The sequence below is a fragment of the Oncorhynchus mykiss genome, chromosome 8 (genome assembly GCF_057628025.1).
Source record: "Oncorhynchus mykiss isolate SJ-2025 chromosome 8, ASM5762802v1, whole genome shotgun sequence".
NCBI lineage: Eukaryota > Metazoa > Chordata > Actinopteri > Salmoniformes > Salmonidae > Oncorhynchus > Oncorhynchus mykiss.
Window position 1 is genome coordinate 65,614,936 of NC_143029.1, and position 21,818 is coordinate 65,636,753.

The 21,818-nt window shown below is 41.5% G+C and overlaps 1 protein-coding gene across 14 annotated transcripts in view; it reads right to left on the minus strand.

The window, feature by feature from the left end:
• The window catches only part of LOC110530321 (sodium- and chloride-dependent glycine transporter 1), an 82,619-nt gene that overhangs the window by 22,558 nt on the left and 38,243 nt on the right, over positions 1-21,818 (minus strand). For 9 of the 14 annotated variants that reach the window (XM_021613260.3, XM_021613258.3, XM_021613262.3 and 6 more), the window contains one exon: positions 939-1,095. In XM_021613260.3, coding sequence (XP_021468935.1) covers positions 939-1,095 — 157 coding nt within the window. Of the gene's footprint in view, positions 1-938; positions 1,096-4,008; positions 4,084-11,941; positions 12,037-21,818 lie in introns of those variants that run through there. The other 5 variants (XM_090182295.1, XM_090182292.1, XM_090182293.1 and 2 more) reach the window with 2 other exon arrangements.

The following is a 21,818-nucleotide window of genomic DNA, read 5'->3' on the forward strand; positions in this document are numbered from 1 at the left end:
GCCACTCAGTCGTGGGTGAACAGGGAGTACAGGAGAGGGCTCAGAACGCACCCTTGTGGGGCCCCAGTGTTGAGGATCAGCGAGGTGGAAATGTTGTTGCCTACCCTCACCACCTGGGGGCGGCCCGTCAGGAAGTCCAGTACCCAGTTGCACAGGGCGGGGTCGAGACCCAGGGTATTTTCTTAACTCTATTTTCTTAAAACTGCATTGTTGGTTAAGGGCTTGTAAGTAAGCATTTCACGGTAAGGTCTACACTTGTTGTATTCGGCGCATGTGGCAAATTCAATTTGATTTGAGTCCTAAGGAGCATCAGACAGAGAGTGATGCTAAGCGAGGCAGCAATCCTCTGTCTGCTTGATTGGTTTAACAGGGGGCCAATGTATCTGGGGAATAACAACCTCAGTGCTGTAGTCTGAGATCATGGGTTAAAGGAAGGACTGGAGAGTGAAGAGCAGACTGCATGTGTCCCAAATGGCACCCTATTCCCTATATAGTACACTACTAGTGGGTATAGGGTGCCTTTTGGGCTACAGCCCAGGCCACAGCCCAGGCCACAGCCAGCTGATAAAGTCTACTGTGATGTTATTACTGCAGAGCTTTGAGCTACACCAGCCCCCTTGGCTATAATACACAGATATGTGATTGTGTGACCTAATGCACAGGCTACTGTATATGTATGCCCTTCTATGGCGATCCCTGGTCGCAAAATGTATAGAAGACTAAAGCCAACTGTAGGAGTGAATGAGGGGGAATGAAGCCAAGAATAACTTGGATCCATCTGAAACAATGTGAGGAACGTAAACTTAAACTTGAACATACTTGACAACTCTTTCTACTTTGATTGCTTTTCAAAGCACTGCAAAAGGCATTGTGGATAAACTACAATGTATTGCTGTCATTACTACTATATAATCAGTGTGTTGAGTGTGAAGACGTACCTCCTCCATTTCTGTAGCAGAGGTAGGGGAACCTCCATACGTTTCCCAGGCCCACGGCATAGCCCACGCTGGTGAGGATAAACTCTATCTGGTTTCCCCAGTTCCCTCTCCTGGAGTTCTTATCCGTCTTCACAGGTTCTCCTGGAACAGCTCCATTCTAGAACACAAAGAGAGAAGAACATTAGAGATGTTAGAACGTTAGAGAGGAACTGTATCTAGTCTACCTAAGACTGGAGTAGGTAAGCCATTCTCTCAATGTGACACCCAACTCAAATCAACAACAACAAACTCAACAATAGGCCTATTAGACCAACTACATTCAGCTGAATGTAAAGTTCCAGGGTGCACCAATATTGAACACAAACCAGCAAAACAGTGTGCAATCGGCTACTGTGCTAGTGAGTAGACAGTAAACACTATACTGTATTAGATGTCCAATGGTCAGACTAAAACTGCGGACGGCAAAATGAACAAATTATTTCATTCTAGAGTACTTTTTTCCTTTTCTCCAGTTCTAGGCCTAGTTCTGCATGGCATGTTAGAACTCTAAAGTCGAGATGGGCACATTGGAGCGAACTTGATTTAAACTGAAATAACCATTTGTTGTGTGCACAAAATCAACATTTGGTCTTGTAGTCCTGATTTGCAGTTTGCTCCCTCCATCTGTTGGTATCAGATGGTCCTCGTTCTGACTTGACCTCCTCACTAACCCCAGGAGTTGACTACTGAGATTCCATTACGTCTATCTGCCTCTAACTCACACAGCTAGAGCAACACTTGTCCCTTCACATGGCACCACAGAAGCAGTATAACAAATCATTTTATATATTACACTTAATACAACTCCTTCAATTAAATGTTATACTGTAGTAATCATAAATGTGACAAAGGTTTGGATTGCTGTGGGGTTTTGGTGTCTCTTATGGTGTGGCCTGGAGTGCACTGTGGAATGTGCACATTGGTTAACGTGCAGTCATTGTCATGGAAGGCTCAGTACGTGCACACGCACCCACACACCCACACACACACACACACACGTCTGCTTGCTGAGTTCCCTGGGCCGTTGCTCCCAGCAGAGTCGACATCATGCAAGCAGGCAACTTATTCATCAGCAAGAAATTGAAGAAAACCCCCCAGAAAAATCCCATATTTTCATGATTGCCCCATAGTCATCCTTGGAGTCTGATTGCGCCCAAATTTTCTATTTCAAAATAAATGTAACCTTTATTTGAAAATAAATGTAACCTTTTCACAACAATCCCCAACCATTTGGTCTTGAATTGATAACTAAAGAGAGAATAAATACAATATCACCAAACAGAACTCTTACAAATCAACAACATTATTACAGCCAAAATGTTCCTTTAGTAATCTTTGGCTGGCTATTGTGTGAGACGTGTGCACCTGGGCGGGTGCGTGAGAAACAGTGTGTTGAGACTGCTCTCCTCAGCGTGATGTCTGTGTTTGTGTGTGTTGTGTAGAGTGCGATTGTTTTAGGTGCTGAGAGTCTGGAGGAGGCGCACACCTGCTCAGTGCGAGGTGAGGCCAGCTGTACAGCTGAGAGGGCCCAGGGTGGAATGAGAGCCCAGCCAACCCACACAGTACAGCACAAAACACAACAGACAGACTGGGCAACATGTAGCCTGCTGGCCTCCCTCCTCCAGCTCTCCCACCTGTGAGAAGCCAGGTCTTTCAACACATGATCAGTAGGCACGTTTCCACTGACCCAGGTTAATTCGATAAAAGCAATGGTGGCAAAAACAACAACATCACGACATGTGTAGTAGGCCTTATGGAAACGGCAGCTATAGGACACATGTTCTAAAGATCAACAACATTTTTATCCGTTCGACAGGAGTGGATTTTTCTTTATGATGGAAACAGTCTTGTTCCAATAAATTATCATGGCTGAATAATTTTAAAGGTACGCGGAGCAAGATGTCATAACGTGACTATAAAGCGCCACTCCATATTTAATTATAAACGCCTGCTGCTTGCTAAATACATTTTTTTCAACTATAAAATAATGTTTCTTTGCAGGAATTTTGTCCTGACTTTCAAGAATGCCTGAATTGCATCGTTTTGCTCTTCTGGTTGGCTGCAAGTTTCACATTCCAATTATTTCAGATCTACAGGAGTGTAAGTTTCACCATCCAATTATTTCAGATCTACAGGAGTGTAAGTTTCACTATCCAATTATTTCAGATCTACAGGAGTGTAAGTTTCACTATCCAATTATTTCAGATCTACAGGAGTGTAAGTTTCACTATCCAATTATTTCAGATCTACAGGAGTGTAAGTTTCACTATCCAATTATTTCAGATCTACAGGAGTGTAAGTTTCACCATCCAATTATTTCAGATCTACAGGAGTGTAAGTTTCACTATCCAATTATTTCAGATCTACAGGAGTGTAAGTTTCACCATCCAATTATTTCAGATCTACAGGAGTGTAAGTTTCACCATCCAATTATTTCAGATCTACAGGAGTGTAAGTTTCACCATGGCACGGACCTTGGCGATACATTGGCACAGGATAGTTATTAGAATATAGCAAGTATTAGTAAATTCTTGCATTCTATCCATGCTGGCTTTTGCGGGCTACCTGAGACATGAAACAGGTAGGAGGGCATATACAGGCTGTCGCCAATGTATTATTATGCAATTTGCCTAAATGGATAATGGAAACTCTTCAACCACTTCAGTTTATTCTTTTGGTGTGACATCTGATTTATTGACACAATACAGTTTAATGGAAACACATCGTGGCAATTTGTATGCAAACGTTCGATATCTCGACAGAAAATCCATGGACAAGTTAGTGGAAAAATAGCTAGTGTTTTACCCTAGGATTTTTTTCAGCATCATTGGAAAATGTAGTGGTTGGGTGGTGGGTCGATTGCTATTTGCTAGGGGGGTCTGGGGCATGATGAGGAGCAAGCGGTGGCTGTGCGCTCGTGGCTCTCATTCACACCACTGCCTGCTCTGTGCTACAAATTTGCTTTAACTTGTCACACTAATCTTAAAGGGATAGTGCAAGATTTTGGCAATTAAGTCCTTTTTCTACTTACCCAGAGTCAGATGAACTCATGGATACCATTTTTATGTCTCTGCATCAGGGGTTGAAACCGGTTCAGGGAACAGAACTGAAAACCGAAAAAATACAATTTGTTTTCAAGGAACAGAATCAGAACCGGGAACAAAAGTGATCTACAATGTTCCGGAACATAACCACTATTTTAAAAGCATGGGTTAATAATGTTATTTTACATTCCAGGCAATTTTTTTCAGTTCCACAAAAATTGCAACAAAGCACCTATGCAAAGCCCTCACTCTGTCACTCAGAAACGTATTCCAGTGTCTCTTCAAGCCAAGCCTCCACCTCCTCCTCCACCATCTCTCGCACTCTCCCCACCCGCAAAATTTCAGTAGTCTTGCGCCCTACACTCATCTGTCCAATGCATGTACAGATAATAGCTTGCCCTCTCCATAGCAAGCTGCTCTATTCACACTGATTGGTTAAATAATATAATGTCGAGCTAAATAAAAAAAAAATTGGGTTTGAACCGGTTCAGAACTTTATTTTGCTGGTCGAAACAGCTCTGCGTGCAGTTTGACGGAAATTGAAGGCAGTTTCGTGAGCCATTTAGCATGCTAGCTGTTCCCAAAGACTTCCAGTCTTTGTGCTAATGGTAGTTAGCAACTTCTTTCAAACTGCATGCTGAGACATGAAAATTGTATCCATGAGTTCACCTGGCAAGTATAAATAGGCTTAATTAAGACATTTTCGCATTATCCTTTTAAAAGGGTGTCTCGGCAAATATGTTTGAAAAACATTTTTTATTTATTTTTTTATTAAATTATATTTTTGGGGAGTAACAATTAAGCAGTGGCGGGCCTGTTGGCAACTCATAGTTTACTCATAGCAACAAACTCAGCAAATAAAACAGACTGAACTTTGACTTTACATGTTCCATCTTGGCTTGAATGTTGAGTAAGTTAGAATTTTGTCTGCAATGTAGCCAGCATTCTAATATATTTCAATAGTTTTATGATTAGCCAATGTCATAATGTAGTTATTTTGTTAAATACTTCTCCCTATTATCTTAAATGTTATTTTTTCAAAGCCATTTTACCTGTCATGCTAGCTGTTCAGTCCGATCCGATTCACAAATCATGGGAATTTAATCGTGCCATGTAGACATTGCCTCCATCCAAGGCACGTGTTGCTTGTCAACCCCCTGGACTTGTCCCGGCTAAATCCAATGTCCGAGACTTGCTAGCAAACGCTTGTGCTATAAAACTAAATAAATACTGCACTCTGACCCATTTGCTAGATTCATGATAGATTCATGAAAGCAGTGTTAGACAAAGCACGGAAAGTGAACTACAAAACTTGATGGATCTTTAAAGGGATTTGCAGTTGCATGCTAGCATCTGAAATAACTTACTCATCTTTTAATCCAGTGGTTCCCAACCTTTTCCGGTTACTGTCCCACTAACTGAATTTTGCTCCGCCCGGAGTACCCCTGAAGTACCACCTCATGTACATTTTACCAGTAGGCCTATGGTTTCATGAGTCCTCTCAAGTACCCCTTGTACCCCTGGTTGGGAACTACTGCTTAAATCAAGCATTGATAGGACTTTTTTCAATGCATTAGAGTTTGGAAAACTATTGGAAAACTATGGAATTAAAATTATTCCTAGAATTTGCTCTATTCCGACTCCTCTCCACTCCACTATCTGTTCCGATACTCTCTCTCCAAGCTGTCTCTCTGGCTTGGCTACTTGCATCCCAAATGTCCCCCTATTCCCTAAACCATATGGGTCTTGGTCAAAAGAAGAGCACCAAATAGTGCCATTTGGTCTATTGCTCTGGATGCTGGCTGTCCAGTGTTTAGGCCAGTGGTGTGTACTCCCTGGAGCACCTTGCTTGGTAAGTCACTGCAGTGAACAGCACAGCACAGAGCAGACAGACCGCCCCATTCAGCTCCACACACTCAGCCCCATCTCTTCCCTTCCCATCCACATCGCACGCCCAGCTGGGCCCATCTGCCCTTTACGTAAGATGCACACATGGTCAGGCCATAGCCCTTCTCTCTCCATCTCTCTGAGGGGCCCTTCCAAATCAGTGGACCCAACCTAACTCCCAACACCCTGCCCTCTTCTAGCGCACTGCACACAGGTGCACCGCAAGAGAGAGAAAGGAAGGGGAAAGAGAAAAATAGAAGGGGGAAAGAGGGAAAGAGACAGGTTTTGAAATCGTGCAAGGAAGTGCGAAAGGGTGAGTGAGCTCAAAGTTTATGTAAAGAGGATTCCCATTCCCAAGACTTGGGCAAATACTGTATATATACAGTACCAGTCAAAAGTTTGGATACACCTACTCATTCCAGGGTTTTTCTTTATTTTCATTATTTTCTACATTGTAGAATAATAGTGAAGACATCACAACTATTAAATAACAAATATGAAATCATGTAGTAACCAGATCTCAAATATCTCAAATGGGATCTCAAATGGGTCCATTTGAATGTGGGTCATTTGGTGCAAACATGGCTTATTGACTTGTCATGTTTAACGCAGTGATTTTAGTTCTGGTGAAAGATCATTTACAAGATAACCAAATTCATTTTATTAAACCTGCCTGGGTCTTGGTCCACATCTGACTAAAACACACAGACCTACCATACCAGCTAATTTGATGGAGTGGCACACACCTAACAAAGCATGGCCAATGACATCTGCGACCTTGTCAAATCAAATCAAATCAAATTTTATTTGTCACATACACATGGTTAGCAGATGTTAATGGGAGTGTAGCGAAATGCTTGTGCTTCTAGTTCCGACAATGCAGTAATAACCAACAAGTAATCTAACTAACAATACCAAAACTACTGTCTTATACACAGTGTAAGGGGATAGACATGCTCCATCTCCACTTGATTGTAAACCCAACCTAGGGCTTGACAGGACTCCCAGAGAAGCAGTCTAATATTACAGTACACACAGTATAGTAGAGACTAAAATACAGAATTTTGGACAGAGACATGGACCAAGACAAAAAGGGAGAACCAAAGCTCCTGATAATACTACAGTATATTGGTATTAATCGCTGCCTGGCGCTGTTGCCCATCTTCATTACTGCCTGCTGTTATTGTGAAGTTCCAGCCTACGAGGCCTGCTAGCAACCCAAAGCTCCCTGGCATTTACTGACCGTTCCTGCGTGCAGCCTCACTAGGCATGCAACCAGCACAAGCCATTATGTAGCCTACCGAGCCTGGATGAGCAGCACTATTCCCAAGAATGTGTCTGTTTACTTGCCTGAGAGTGAGACATGGCAAGTTTTGCCTGAACTTTGTTTGTCGTGCAAAGCACTGTGCAAAGGACTGGCCCAAATGACTGAGTTTTAGGCAATAAACTACAGTACAAGGATACAACTCAATGATCAGATCAGCAAAGGAGAAATTCTGTAGAGGAGATTGAGAGAAGGAAAACAAAACTGAGTTTTACACTACTATGTATAAGTGACTTTTTAGCACTGCACAATTTCCCGTTGCACTGTACATGGAGGGAGATTGTGCGTGTTCACTTATCGTAGCTGAGTACACACAGGCCAGGGGACCTTAAGACACTTCTGCACATGTACTCCAGCACCTGATTCACACAGCTAGTTACCTCCTGTTGCACCACTATTACTGGGAATTGTAGACTCCTGACCATACCTGAATGAACAGGGTGGGAAGCAACCTAGCGATTAAGAGTGTTGGGGCAGTAACCAAAAGGACTGGTTTGAATCCCCGAGCCGGCAAAGTGAAAAATCTTCCGTTCAGTCCTTTTGGTTACTGCCCCAACACTCTTAATCGCTAGGTTGCTTCCCACCCTGTTCATTCAGGTATGGTCAGGAGTCTACAATTCCCAGTAATAGTGGTGCAATAGGAGGTAACTAGCTGTGTGAATCAGGTGCTGGAGTACATGTGCAGAAGTGTCTTAAGGTCCCCTGGCCTGTGTGTACTCAGCTACGATAATTGAACACACAGTTAACCCCCAACAACAACAACAACAACAACAACTGCTCCCTGGGCACCAATAATGTTGATTAAGACAGCCTCCTGCCCCTGCCTCTCTGATTGAGAGGGGTTGGGTTAAATGCAAAATACACATTTTGGTTGAATACTTTCAGTTATGCAACTGACTAGGTATCCCCTTTCCTCTCATTACTATCAAATCAGTCTATGGGCCTATGTACAGTAGATCTTGTTTTATGGATTCTTATTCAGCTCTTGGGCCTGGTCTTGTAAATATAGTTTTTAAGTTATGTGCTCAGGACTTGCTTGGCTGCCCTGGTGTTATGCAGTAGTGTTGAAAGTGCAAGTCAGAAGGAGCACAATATATCACAAAAGAAGTACAAAAAAATGCTATCACAGTTGCATTTAACCTGGCCAGTGCACTTGTCTCTGCATGTGGGCTATAGTAAACTGCTGGTGAGATGATTACTCAAACGGCTTAAGAATAGGCCTTGCCTATGATCTGTGTCACCATCACATGCTAAGACAACCATCAGACAAGGCATTGAGGCTTAGCAGCCCATAGAACACATGTATAGCAGCTCTCTGACAATCCTCACCAACCAATAGTATTTCACTGACCCCATTCTTAAATAAAGAGATAAGAAAGGAGTGATAGAAGGAAGCGTCGATGGAGGGAATGTGCTCTGTCAGCACTTCTAAAAGGGCCTGAAGACATCTGTTCAAACCAAACATAAAGGTTAGAACAGTCATCTGATCCTTCAGTAGGAGGTAGGTCACCTAGTATTCAGCCACTGGTCTGACATGATCCTCAACAGGGGGAGGGGCAGATTCCAACAAAACAATTCAAAACAATTATATATTTGCAGAGGGTGATCAAAAAGTACATTTAAATCAACTTTGTTCAGGTAAAACAATAGATAAAATAAAGTTGTTTAACTAGAAAAAATCCTCGGGTTTAAAGTTACAAGGTACTTATGTTGCCTAGCGATTCATCCTGAATTTAATTCCGCTGCTCCATCGATCGCTCTATACATCAGTCTGAACCTACCATCCTAGAAGTTGTTTGTGCTGACATCAAAATGAGGTGATTCATTATTTGTGTAGTAGGCCAGCTCTGGTCCAACCCATCGGTTTCTGGGGCTAATCAGAACGGTGTGAATTTGTTTGCATTCGACAAGTCGTCGGGGAGGAAGCAAATCCAGACTCATTGTGTAGAAGAAATGTTAGTGGGCGTGGCATTTTGCTGGAGCGAAGGGTAGCCAGTCAAACTCCTGTCCACCAATTTTAACAAGCATTTTAGTTTAAAAACAAAACATGTATGTGACTATTGGTTTTAAAGTTTTTCAATACAAAGTGTAAATCTTTTGCATTATTGCCCAGAAGCAAAAACTCTTCCACTGTAAGAACACCCTCCCAACAAATCTAACATTGGAAATGAAGTAGCCTAACACTCCTTCCACCAACCATTCTATCGGAGTTTGAATATCATTTGAAAATAACTGAAGCTGACAAAAGACCAGGTTGTTTAAATCAAACAAAACCAAGAGTGATTTGATCATTGGAAGCTGAAAATAATTTCAGTAACAATCATTTAGTGGCACACGTAGATACCCTTGTTAACGAACAACAATTTAACAATAATTTTAAACGGAAAATTGGTGCGTGCATATGTATTCACCCCCTTTGCTATGAAGCCCCTAAATAAGAGCTGGTGCAATCAATTACCTTCAGAAGTCACATAATTAGTTAAATAAAGTCCACATGTGTGCAATCTAAGTGTCACATGATCTGTCACACGATCTCAGTATATATACACCTGTTCTCAAAGGCCCCAGATTCTACAACACCACTAAGCAAGGGGCACCACCAAGCAAGCAGCACCATGAAGACCAAGGAGCTCTCAAAACAGGTCAGGGACAAAGTTGTGGATAAGTACAGATCAGGGTTGGGTTATAAAAAAATATCAGAAACTTTGAAAATCCCATGGAGCACCTTTAAATTCATTATCAAAAAATGTAAAGAATATGGCACCACAACAAACCTGCCAAGGGAAGGCCGCCCACCAAAACTCACAGACCAGGCAAGGAGGGCATTAATCAGAGAGGCAACAAAGAGACCAAAGATAACACTGAAGGAGCTGCAAAGCCCCACAGCGGAGATTGTAGTATATGTCCATTGGACCACTTTAAGCCATACACTCCACAGAGCTGGGCTTTACAGAAGAATGGGCAGAAAAAAGCCATTGCTTAAAGAAAAAAATAAGCAAACACGTTTGGTTTTTGCCAAAAGGAGACTCCGCAAATATATGGAAGAAGGTACTCTGGTTAGATGAGACTAAAATTGATATTTTTGGCCATCAAGGAAAATGCTATTTCTGGCGCAAACCCAACACCTCTCATCACCCCAAGAACACCATCACCCCAAGAACACCATCATGCTGTGGGGATGTTTTTCATCGGCAGGGACTGGGAATCTGGTTAGAATTTAAGGAATGATGGATGGCGTTAAATACAGGGAAATTCTTGAGGGAAACCTGTTTCAGTCTTCAAGAGATTTGAGACTGGGACGGAGGTTCACCTTCCAGAAGGACAATGACCCTAAGCATCCTGCTAAAGCAACACTCGAGTGGTTTAAGAGGAAACATTTAAATGTCTTGGAATGGCCTAGTCAAAGCCCAGACCTCAATCCAATTGAGGATCTGTGGTATGACTTAAAGATTGCTGAACACCAGCAGAAGTCATCCAACTTGAAGGAGCTGGAGCAGTTTTGACTTGAAGAATAGGAAAAAATCCTAGTGGCTAGATGTGCCAAGCTTATAGAGACATACCCCAAGAGACTTGGTGGCTCTACAAAGTATTCACTTTGGGGAGGTGAATAGTTATGCACGCTCAAGTTTTCCGTTTTTTTGTCTTATTTCTTGTTTGTTTCACAATAAAACTTTTTTTTTTGCATTTTCAAAGTGCTAGGCATGTTGTGTAAATCAAATGATACCAACCCCTCCAAAATCTATTTTAATTCCAGGTTGTAAGGCAACAAAATAGGAAAAATGCCAAGGGGGTGAATACTTTCACAAGCCACTGCAACTAACGTCACCTTGGGATTAAACAAGGGTGGGTTCAGTTCTACTCAACTGTAATTAAATAGACCCGGGTCCTCAAAGGCTGCATTATAAAATGTCTGTGAGGTGAAAGTAATTCCACTAAAGACAGCGAGACTGTGGCTTCTCACCCGGCTAGCGGAGGCCCACATTCCTCCAAATCCCATTGGGCATCGTTTGAATACCTACTTTCCATGGTTGATTAATAAAGTGTAATGGTGAGTTGTCAGGAAAGACGGGAAAGTTAGGCACAATCACAGCAGACGGATGGCTACGATGGCCTCCCAGAAGGTTACATCTCTGGGTTACATCACTCAAACAGTGCGTACAGTCACAATCATATCAAGTTCCCCTGGCTAGCTAGCTGGAAGACATGATCCTATAGTATGCATCATGGCCAGCAAAACATAAATTTCCAGTTTCCACTGTTGAAATAGGCCTATGTTTAGAATATTTGAGATAGAGCTTTAAAACATATTGAAAGTCATATCTTCTCATATTGAATTTGAAATTGTGTATCCATTTTTTATATAAAAACATTAAATCAAATTATTTGATCATTCATTTTCCCCCCAAAAGCAACAAATTGAATTTGAAAACAAAAACAAGCAATATGCGAGATATTAGGTAGGCTAAATAGTCTGCCATCTCAAATCTAAACAACTAGCATATAATAAACAAATATACAATTCAACCCAATATCCAATCACAAAAACACAAACTGTTTCCCACTTCTTAATCAGATAAAAAACTGCAACAATTGTAGGCCAAAAATATCGAAAATATTGAAAGGGTAGACAAATACAAATACAAATTCTACCTTTAGTCTGAATTTTTAAGGCCGCCAAATACATCATCAAAACACTGAAAACGCCTTACCTTTGAGATTTCCATTGTAAATGTTGGTCACATACCCCTTTCCCAGCGCTGATGCAACTTGAGGATCTGACTGATACTTACTGTAGGGAGTGTCTGGGGGAGCAGTAGGAGTGGTTTCCAAGTCAGAAACCAAGAGCTGCGCAAAACAGCCAGTGAGTAACACATCCTTACACAACAATAATTATGCGTACTTAGAAGCAGAACAATATTTCAAGTTGAACAAAAATGTACCTCCTTGATTGGTTTTCCTAAATATTTTTAAGTGGCTTGGCATGTATGCTGCCCTTTTAATACAGGGTGAAACCCGTAATGGCATAGAAGAACCAATATAAATGTAATTATTTGTATGTTTAGGCTAAATGTGTTGGGAAAAACACAGGATTTGACATAAAAATGCAAGATCAACGGCAAAAGAGGAATTGCCTTGCTAGTTGACAATGTTAGTAGTTAAGCTACCACTAGTCTCCTACTGCCAGTCTCTGTAGGCTATTGAGACCCTGGTTCCATTACCACCTTCATGCTCATAATAATCACATCATAAGTTAATATTAATAGGATCATGTTCAAATCCAATAACTGGGCGGATTTTTGCAGATAAAACAAAAGGATTGCAAGGTTGAAAGCTACTGACGCTCATACAGAAACAACTGCCAGCGCTGATTTGTGCAGACAACCAGGTCTAGCTTCAGCCACGCGGTTCGCTTAACTAGATCATTCAATTAGTGTGCACTGTGCATGGCTGTTAAGTGATGCGGGAGACTAGCCCGCGGAGCCATTGGCCAACGCAAGCTGTTCACCTGACCCTCGATCCCCCAATCACACACACAGAAAACCAACCGCACACACTCGCAGAATCACTTAAGCATACACAAATAGACACACACACCTCATCCCCACAACCTTATCCTCTCTCATCCCCAAATCCATCGCTCTCTCTTCCTGACAAAAACATCAAATATATCATGAACTCTGACAATTCACCCAGCAATACCTCTGAACCCCATCCCAGTTGGCAGAGAAGTTAGCTACATGTAACTGGCCTTACCGCTCAACCACGAATGAGCATTATTCTTTGGTCTTCATTGGACTGTATAGTTTTGAGCTACAGTACACTTTAAAAACAGACATCCCATGCTGTTCCAGAATACTGACAATGTACAGTAGACAGATTTTACGGTGGGTATTATTACTACATGGGTCTATCAAGATCTGCACCAATTACTTTTCTAAAATATCTTCAGACAACTGCATCCTAGATGTGTAGCACAATCTTTTGTAAAGATGTTTAGTTGAGAGATATGAGCATTCAACTCAAAAAGCAAGTTGAGGAGAGGGAGACTTCTCATTCTATGCTTTTGCCTTCCGTTCATGACAGTCCCAAATCTGAGGACTAATTTGTTTCTTCCAAGCCGTGCTCCCTGTCTCCTGGGCATGGTCTGTCAGGTCATGAACAACACTGCACTGTAGATCAAGACACTGAGCTGTGGTAGAGGAGTCATGAAACTGTCCTGTATATGCTACTAAGTCCCTATGCCATTTACACAGAACCTTACCTGCCAAAGTATGTGTCCCAAATGGTACCCTATTGCCTATGGGCCCTGAACCAATGAAGTGCACTACATAGGGAATAGGGTGCCATTTGGTACATACACAATGCTTCAAAAAGGTCCAAAGCCTGAGGAAATACACGTTCACACACACTGTTGTTGAACATATTAAACCTTGCTCTTTAATGTCTGCACCAAACATTTGAATACGTTCTGAACGGTCTAATCTGAAGTAAAGACCTACGTTTTGACAACGGTCCTCAGTGGTAAACTGTAAAGAGTAAAGTGTGATTAATCCCTTTAAGGGCCAGCCACATATACAGAAGAAGTAAAATCACATCAAAGTTTATTGGTCGTGTATACAGATTTGCAGGTTTTATCGCAGGTGCAGCAAAATTGTGTTTCTAACTACAACAGTGCAGTAATAAAAAACATACACATAATCCAGAAAAATAACACAATTAGTTATACATGATGAGCCATGACTAGATTACAGCATTTACAGTGCCTGGCAAAAGTATTCACCCCCCTTGGCATTTTTCCTATTTTGTTTTCTTACAACCTGGAATTAAAATGGATTTTGTTTTTTTTGTGTCATTTGATTTACACAACATGCCTGCCACTTTGAAGATGCAAAATATTTCTTATTTTGAAACAAACAAGACAAAAAAACGGAAAACTTGAGCGTGTAAAACTATTCAACCCCCCAAAGTGAATACAAAGTGAATACTTTGTACTTTGGATTGAGGTCTGGGCTTTCACTAGACCATTCCAAGACATTTAAAACTTCTTATGGAGGTGGTCCCTGCACAGGGATAGCTCAGCGGAAATTTCAGAGCGCCACCTATAGTATTTTACTTAGTACTCGTTAAATCTCAAACTTTCATTAAAACACACATGCAAGGTACTGAATTAAAGCTACACTCGTTGTGAATCTAGCCACCAAGTCAGATTTGTAAAATGCTTTTCGGCGAAAGCATGAGAAGCTATTATCTGATAGCATGCACCCCCAAAATACCAGCACGACACGTAAACAACAGATTTTGCGGTAGCCGGCGCTACCCAAAACGCAGAAATAAAATATAAAACATTCATTACCTTGGACGAGCTTCTTTGTTGGTACTCCTATATGTCCCATAAACATCACAATTGGGTCTTTTTCCCGATTAAATCCGTCATTGTTTACGGGTAGCATTTACGGCTAGCATTTACGGGTAACATTTACAAATCACTTCAAACAACGTTTCTAAACCAACTTTAGGTATTAATAAACGTTAATGATGTATCAAATTGATCACGGGGCGATCTGTATTCGATAGCAGCAAGTCTGGAAAACATCGTCCATTTTTTCAGTTTCACAACATACTGTGGTGCGCCAGAAGAAGGGAGGGGTCTATTCGTGTTGTAACCAGGAATAAATGATTCTATTGATAGCAATGGTGACATCATGTGGAAGCTGTAGGCGTTTACAGGGGGTTCGCATATATTTTCTCTCGTCTTAAACAATTCATTGAATGGCAGACGAATATTTTTGTTTTTGGTAAACAGTTTTACCAGGGATTTTTACTCCTAAACACGTTCTGTTATAGCCACAGACCCGATTTAACCAGTTTTAGAAACTTCAGAGTGTTTTCTATCCACACATACTTATCATATGCATATACTATATTCCTGGCATGAGTAGCAGGACTTTGAAATGTTGCGCGATTTTTAACAAAAAGCTGCGAAAATTCGCATCATCCATAACAGTTATTAAATGTTTCCCCTTAAACCACGAGTGTTACTTTAGCAGTATGCTTAGGGTCATTGTCCTGCTGGAAGGTGAACCTCCGTCCCAGTCTCAAATCTCTGGAAGACTGAAACAGGCTTCCCGCAATAATTTCCCTGTATTTAGCGGCATCCATCCTTCCTTCAATTCTGACCAGTTTCCCAGTCCCTGTCTGTTATGCACGTGAGTGAGGACCCAAAAGCGGTTTAACAAAAACAGAGTCCTTTAATGTCAAAACACAAATGAAACATAAAGTCCTTCTGAAAATCACAGAAGAGTTCCCCTTCTAGCAGCAGAGGAGAATAGCTGGGTTAGAGTCCCCTTCTAGCAGCAGAGGAGAATAGCTGGGTTGTAGAGGACAGAGGTACCTGATCACACGTAGCCTCAGATGAACAGGCAGATTCCGACAGGACAGGACAAGGTTGAAGCAAACGAGACGATAGTTTGGTTCTGGCATGAGAAACTCAAACGAGAATCTGACAAAGACAGAAGCAGGAACAGAGAGAGAAATAGAGACCTAATCAGAGGGAAAAAAGGGAACAGGTGGGAAAAGGGTGAACGAGGTAGTTAGAGAAGATGAGGAGCAGCTGGGGGAAGGAGGGGAAGAGAAGGTAACCTAATACGACCAGCAGAGGGAGACGGAGTGAAGAGAAAGAACAGGAACAAGACATAATATGACAATACATGACACTGTCGATGAAAAACATCCCCACAGCATGATGCTTCCACCACCATGCTTCACTGTGAGGATGGTGTTCTTGGGGTGATGAGAAGTGTTGGTTTTGCACCAGAAATATAATTTTCCTTGATGGCCAAAAATATAATTTTAGTCTCATCTCATCTAACCAGAGTTCTTTTTTACACCTTTATTTAATCTTTATTTAACTAGGCAAGTCAGTAAAGAACACATTCTTATTTTCAATGACGGCCTAGAAACGGTGAGTTAACTGCCTCGTTCAGGGGCAGAACGACAGATTTTCACCTTGTCAGCTCGGGGGATCCAATCTTGCAACCTCACAGTTAACTAGTCCAACGCAATAACGACCTGCCTCTCTCTCGTTGCACTCCACAAGGAGACTGCCTGTTACGCAAATGCAGTAAGCCAAGGTAAGTTGCTAGCTAGCATTAAACGTATCTTATAAAAAAACAATCAATCATAATCACTAGTTAACTACACATGGTTGATGATATTACTAGATATTATCTAGCGTGTCCTGCGTTGCATTTATCTGACTGAGCATACAAGCATACAAGTCTCTGAAGTATCTGTCTGAGCTGTGGTAGGCAGAAGCAGGCGCGTAAACATTCATTCAAACAGCACTCTCGTGCGTTTTGCCAGCAGCTCTTCGTTGTGCGTCAGCTCTTCGTTGCGCTGTTTATGACTTCAAGCCTATCAACTCCCGAGATGAGGCTGGTGTAACCGAAGTGAAATGGCTGGCTAGTTAGCGCGCGCTACTCACTCTGAGCCTTGGGGTGGTTGTTTCCCTTGCTCTGCATGGGTAACGCTGCTTCGATGTGGTGGCTGTTGTCGTTGTGTTGCTGGTTTGAGCCCAGGGAGGAGCGAGGAGAGGGACGGAAGCTGTACTGTTACACTGGCAATACTAAAGTGACTATAAGAACTACCAATAGTCAACGGTTAATTAAATACAAAATGGTATAGAGGGAAATAGTCCTATAATTGCTATAATAACTACAACCTAAAACTTATTACCTGGGAATATTGAAGACTCATGTTAAAAGGAACCACCAGCTTTCATATGTTCTCATGTTCTGAGCAAGGAACGTTAACGTTAGCTTTCTTACATAGTACATATTGCACTTTACTTTCTTCTCCAACACTTTGTTTTTGCATTATTTAAACCAAATTGAACATGTTTCATTATTTACTTGAGGCTAAATTCATTTTATTGATGTGTTATATTAAGTTAAAATAAGTGTTCATTCAGTATTGTTGTAATTGTCATTATTACAAATACATTAAAAAAAATAATTTAAGACTGATTTTTTTTGGTCCTCCAATAATCGGTATCGGTATCGGCGTTGAAAAATCATAATCGGTCGACCTCTAGTTAGGACATCTACTTTGTGCATGACACAAGTAATTTTTGTTTACAGACAGATTATTTCACTTTCACTGTATCACAATTGCAGTGGATCAGAAGTTTACATACACTAAGTTGATTCTGCCTTTAAACAGCTAGGAAAATTCCAGAAAATGATGTCATTCCTATAGAAGCTTCTGATAGGCTAATTAATATCATTTGAGTCAATTGGAGGTGTACCTGTGGATATTCTTCAAGGCCTACCTTCAAACTCTGTGCCTCTTTGCTTGACATCATGGGAAAATCAAAATAAATCAGCCAAGACCTCCACAAGTCTGGATCATCCTTGGGAGCAATTTCCAAATGCCTGAAGGTACCACGTTCATCTGTACAAACAACAGTACGCAAGTATAAACACCATGGGACCACGCAGCTGTCACACCGCTCAGGAAAGAGACGCATTCTGTCTCCTAGAGACGAACGTACTTTGATGCGAAAAGTGCAAATCAATCCCAGAACAACAGCAAAGGACCTTGTGAAGATGCTGGAGAAAACAGGTACAAAAGTATCTATATCCACAGTAAAACGAGTCCTATATTGACATAACCTGAAAGGCCGCTCAGCAAGGAAGAAGCCACTGCTCCAAAACCGTCATAAAAAAGCCAGACTACGGTTTGCAACTGCACATTGGGACAAAGATCGTACTTTTTGGAGAAATGTCCTCTGGTCTGATGAAACAAAAACAGAACTGTTTGGCCATAATGACCATTGTTATATTTGAAGGAAAAGGGGGAGGTTTGCAAGCTGAAGAACACCATCCCAACCGTAAAGCACGGGGTGGCAGCATCATGTTGTGGGGGTGCTTTGCTGCAGGAGGGGCTGGTGGACTTCACAAAATAGATGGCATCATGAGGCAGGAAATTTAGGTGGATATATTGAAGCAACATCTCAAGACATCAGTCAGGAAGCTTCCAAATGGACAATGACCCCAAGCATACTTCCAATGTTGTGGCAAAATGGCTTAAAGACAACAAAGTCAAGGTATTAGAGTGGTCGTCACAAAGCCCTGATCTCAATCCGATAGAAAATTTGTGGGCAGAACTGAAAAAGCATGTGTGAGCAAGGAGGCCTACAAACCTGACTCAGTTACACCAGCTCTGTCAGTAGAAATGGGACCAAATTCACCCATCTTATTGTGGGAAGCTTGTGGCAGGCTACCCGAAACATTTGACCCAAGTTAAACAATTTAAAGGCAATGCTACCAAATACTAATTGAGTGTATGTAAACTTCTGACCCACTGGGAATGTGATGAAAGAAATAAAAGCTGAAATAAATCATTCTCTATACTATTATTCTGACATTTCACATTCTTAAAATAAAGTGGTGATCCTAACTGACCTAAGATAGGGAATAATTTTTCCTAGGATTAAATGTCAGGAATTGTGAAAAACTGAGTTTAAATGTATTTGGCTAAGGTGTATGTAAACTTCCGACTTCAACTGTATATACTGAGATCATGTGACAGATCATGTGACACTTAGATTGCACTAATTATTTAACTAATTATGTGACTTCTGAAGGTAATTGGTTGCATCAGATCTTATTTAGGGGCTTCAAAGCAAAAGGGGTGAATACATATGCATACACCAATTTTCGTTTTTTTTTTTTTTTTTTTTCACTTCACCAATTTGGCCTATTTCATGTATGTCCATTACATGAAATTCAAATAAAAATCAAGTTAAATTACAGGTTGTAATGCAACAAAATAGGAAAAACGCCAAGGGGGATGAATACATATAAAGTGGTTGAAATAGTATGTAAACATTATTACAAGTCACCAATGTTCAATGACTATGTACATTGAACAAACCAACATGTACAGTGTTGGTCCCACGTCACATGAGCTGAAATAAAAGATCCCAGACATTTTCCATACGCACAAAAAAATGTATTTCTCTCAAATTTTGTTCAGAAATTTGTTTACAGCCATTTTAGTGAGCATTTCTCCTTTGCCAAGATAATCCATCCACCTGACAGGGGTGCCATATCAAGAAGATGATTAAACAGCATTATCATCACCCAGATGCACCACTATAAAATATGCAATTTTGTCACAAAACACAATGCCACAGATGTCTCAAGTTTTGAGGGCGCTTGCAATTGACATTCTCAAACCAGGAATGTCCATCAGAGCTATTGCCAGATAATGTCATGTTAATTTCTCTACCATAAGTCACTATAGGTGCATCTCGTGCTGGGGACATCAAAAGGCCACTCAAAAATGTGCAGTTTTGTCACACAACACAATGCCACACGTCTCAAGTTGAGGGAGCTTGAAATTGACACTCTCACTCTAGGAATATCCACCAGAGCTATCGCCAGGTAATTGTATGTTAATTTCTCTACCATAAGCCACATCCAACATTGTTTTAAAGAACCATAGACAATGTGTATGGCGTTGTGTGGGCGAGCGGTTTGCTGACATCAACGTTGTGAACAGAGTGCCCCATGGTGGCGGTGGGGTTATGGTATGGGAAGGCATAAGCTACAGACAACCAACACAATTACATTTTATTGATGGCAATTTGAATGCACAGAGATACCGTGACGAGATCCTGAGGCCCATTGTCGTGCTATTCATCCTCCGCCATCACCTTATGTTTCAGCATGATAATGCACGGCCCCATATCGCAAGGATCTGTACAAAATTCCTAGAAGTTGAAAATCTCCCAGTTCTTCCATGGCCTGCATACTCACCAGACATGTCACCCATTGAGCATGTTTGGGATGCTCTGGATAGACGTGTGCGACAGCGCGTTCCAATTGCCACAACTTTGCACAGCCATTGAAGAGGAGTGGGACAACATTCAACAGGACCACAATCACCAGCCTGAACAACTCTAAGTGAAGGAGATGTGTTGTGCTGCATGAGGCAAATGGTGGTCACACTAAATACTGACTGGTTATGATCCACTCCCTTACTTTTTCTAAAGGTATCTGTAACCCACCAATGCATATCTGTATACCCAGTCATGGGAAATCCATAGATTCGGGCCTAATTCATTTATTTTAATAGACAGATTTCCTTATATGAATTGTAACTCAGTAAAATCCTTTCTTGCATGTTGCGTTTATATTTTTGTTCAGTATACAGTGGCAGTGACTAAGATTAAGGGCACGGTAATGGGCAGGGGCGTGGAGATAGACTGAGAAACGTCTCTCTCGGGCCCAGCTTTGATGGACCTGTACGGTCTCCACCTCATAGATGGTAGCGGGGTGAACCGTGCTGACATCCATGCTAATCAACCACACAAAACATCCACGCTTGTAATGGCATGACACCCAACTAGCAACTGAATCCACTCTGCAACACTACCGGTCAAAGTTTTAGAACACATGTCTGGGCTCAGCTGTGTGATTTAACACCAACTACCAGACAAATCAATCGCTGCTATTGTTGTACAGCTGTCAAATCCACACCACATAGGCCATTTCAGTCAAGGAAGTTATGTTTGAAAATGGCCTAAACCAATTACATCTTATATTGTATTTCTTACATCAAAGGAAGTTCACATTGGGCAGTCCTATCTGCGTTTATTATCTGCAGTATGTCTGCTAAATCAGATGGAACACTATGCATTGTGCTCTAGTGCTCTATAAAAGGGAATACGGTGCCTTTTTGGGACGAAGCCTATATGTCCGCTGGTTCTTCATACTGATCTCACTAGCAGTAAATTATTTGATTGTTTCTATATAGCAGTGAGAGCATGTCCAGCCAGCTAGGCTGTGTTGTATTGCAGTGTGGGGCTAGCTGCCTCTCCCATCCGCCAGCTGTGGGTCCATGAGCACAGCATGGATAGAGACAGAGCCCACAGCACAGGGAGAGCAAGAGGCCCTGAGCACACATACGACTGTGCACTCGCTCTTCTGCTGCCTGACCCCGCTCTCTCTCCCCCTTCACGTAAACACTCCCACCACTGACTTCCGCTCCCTATACTGGCCCTCTTACCACCACCTGAACCCAGATGGGAGCGCTCAAAATAGGCCAGAAAAAAAGGGGAAATGAATGTTGGATTGGAGTCAGGTGGAGTGAATATAGGGGAGCATCAGTGGTACCTAAACAGTGGTACCTAATTATGGTACTTCAACTATACATTGGGAACTGAAAATCACTGATTTAGCTCATTCAACACCCATTGCTTAATAAAAACACAATTACATGTTTACAGAAACTAGGCCTAAATAGTAGCATACCGTTGGTATTTTAAATCAATCCCATCATTTCAGAGTCCATTTATCCGCTATAATAAGAAGCAATTAATCCCCCTCTTTTGTAAACCGTTGGTGAAAGAACATGAGGGATATTTTCACAGGAGTTAATCTTATTACAGTATTGCAGAATTAGTCTAACATTGCAATCAAACTTCTCCACAGGGTATTGAAGTGAAATATGCAGTACAATAATATAACTCTCGTACCCAGACTTAAGAACAGCAGTAATCTGCTCCAAAACCTCCAC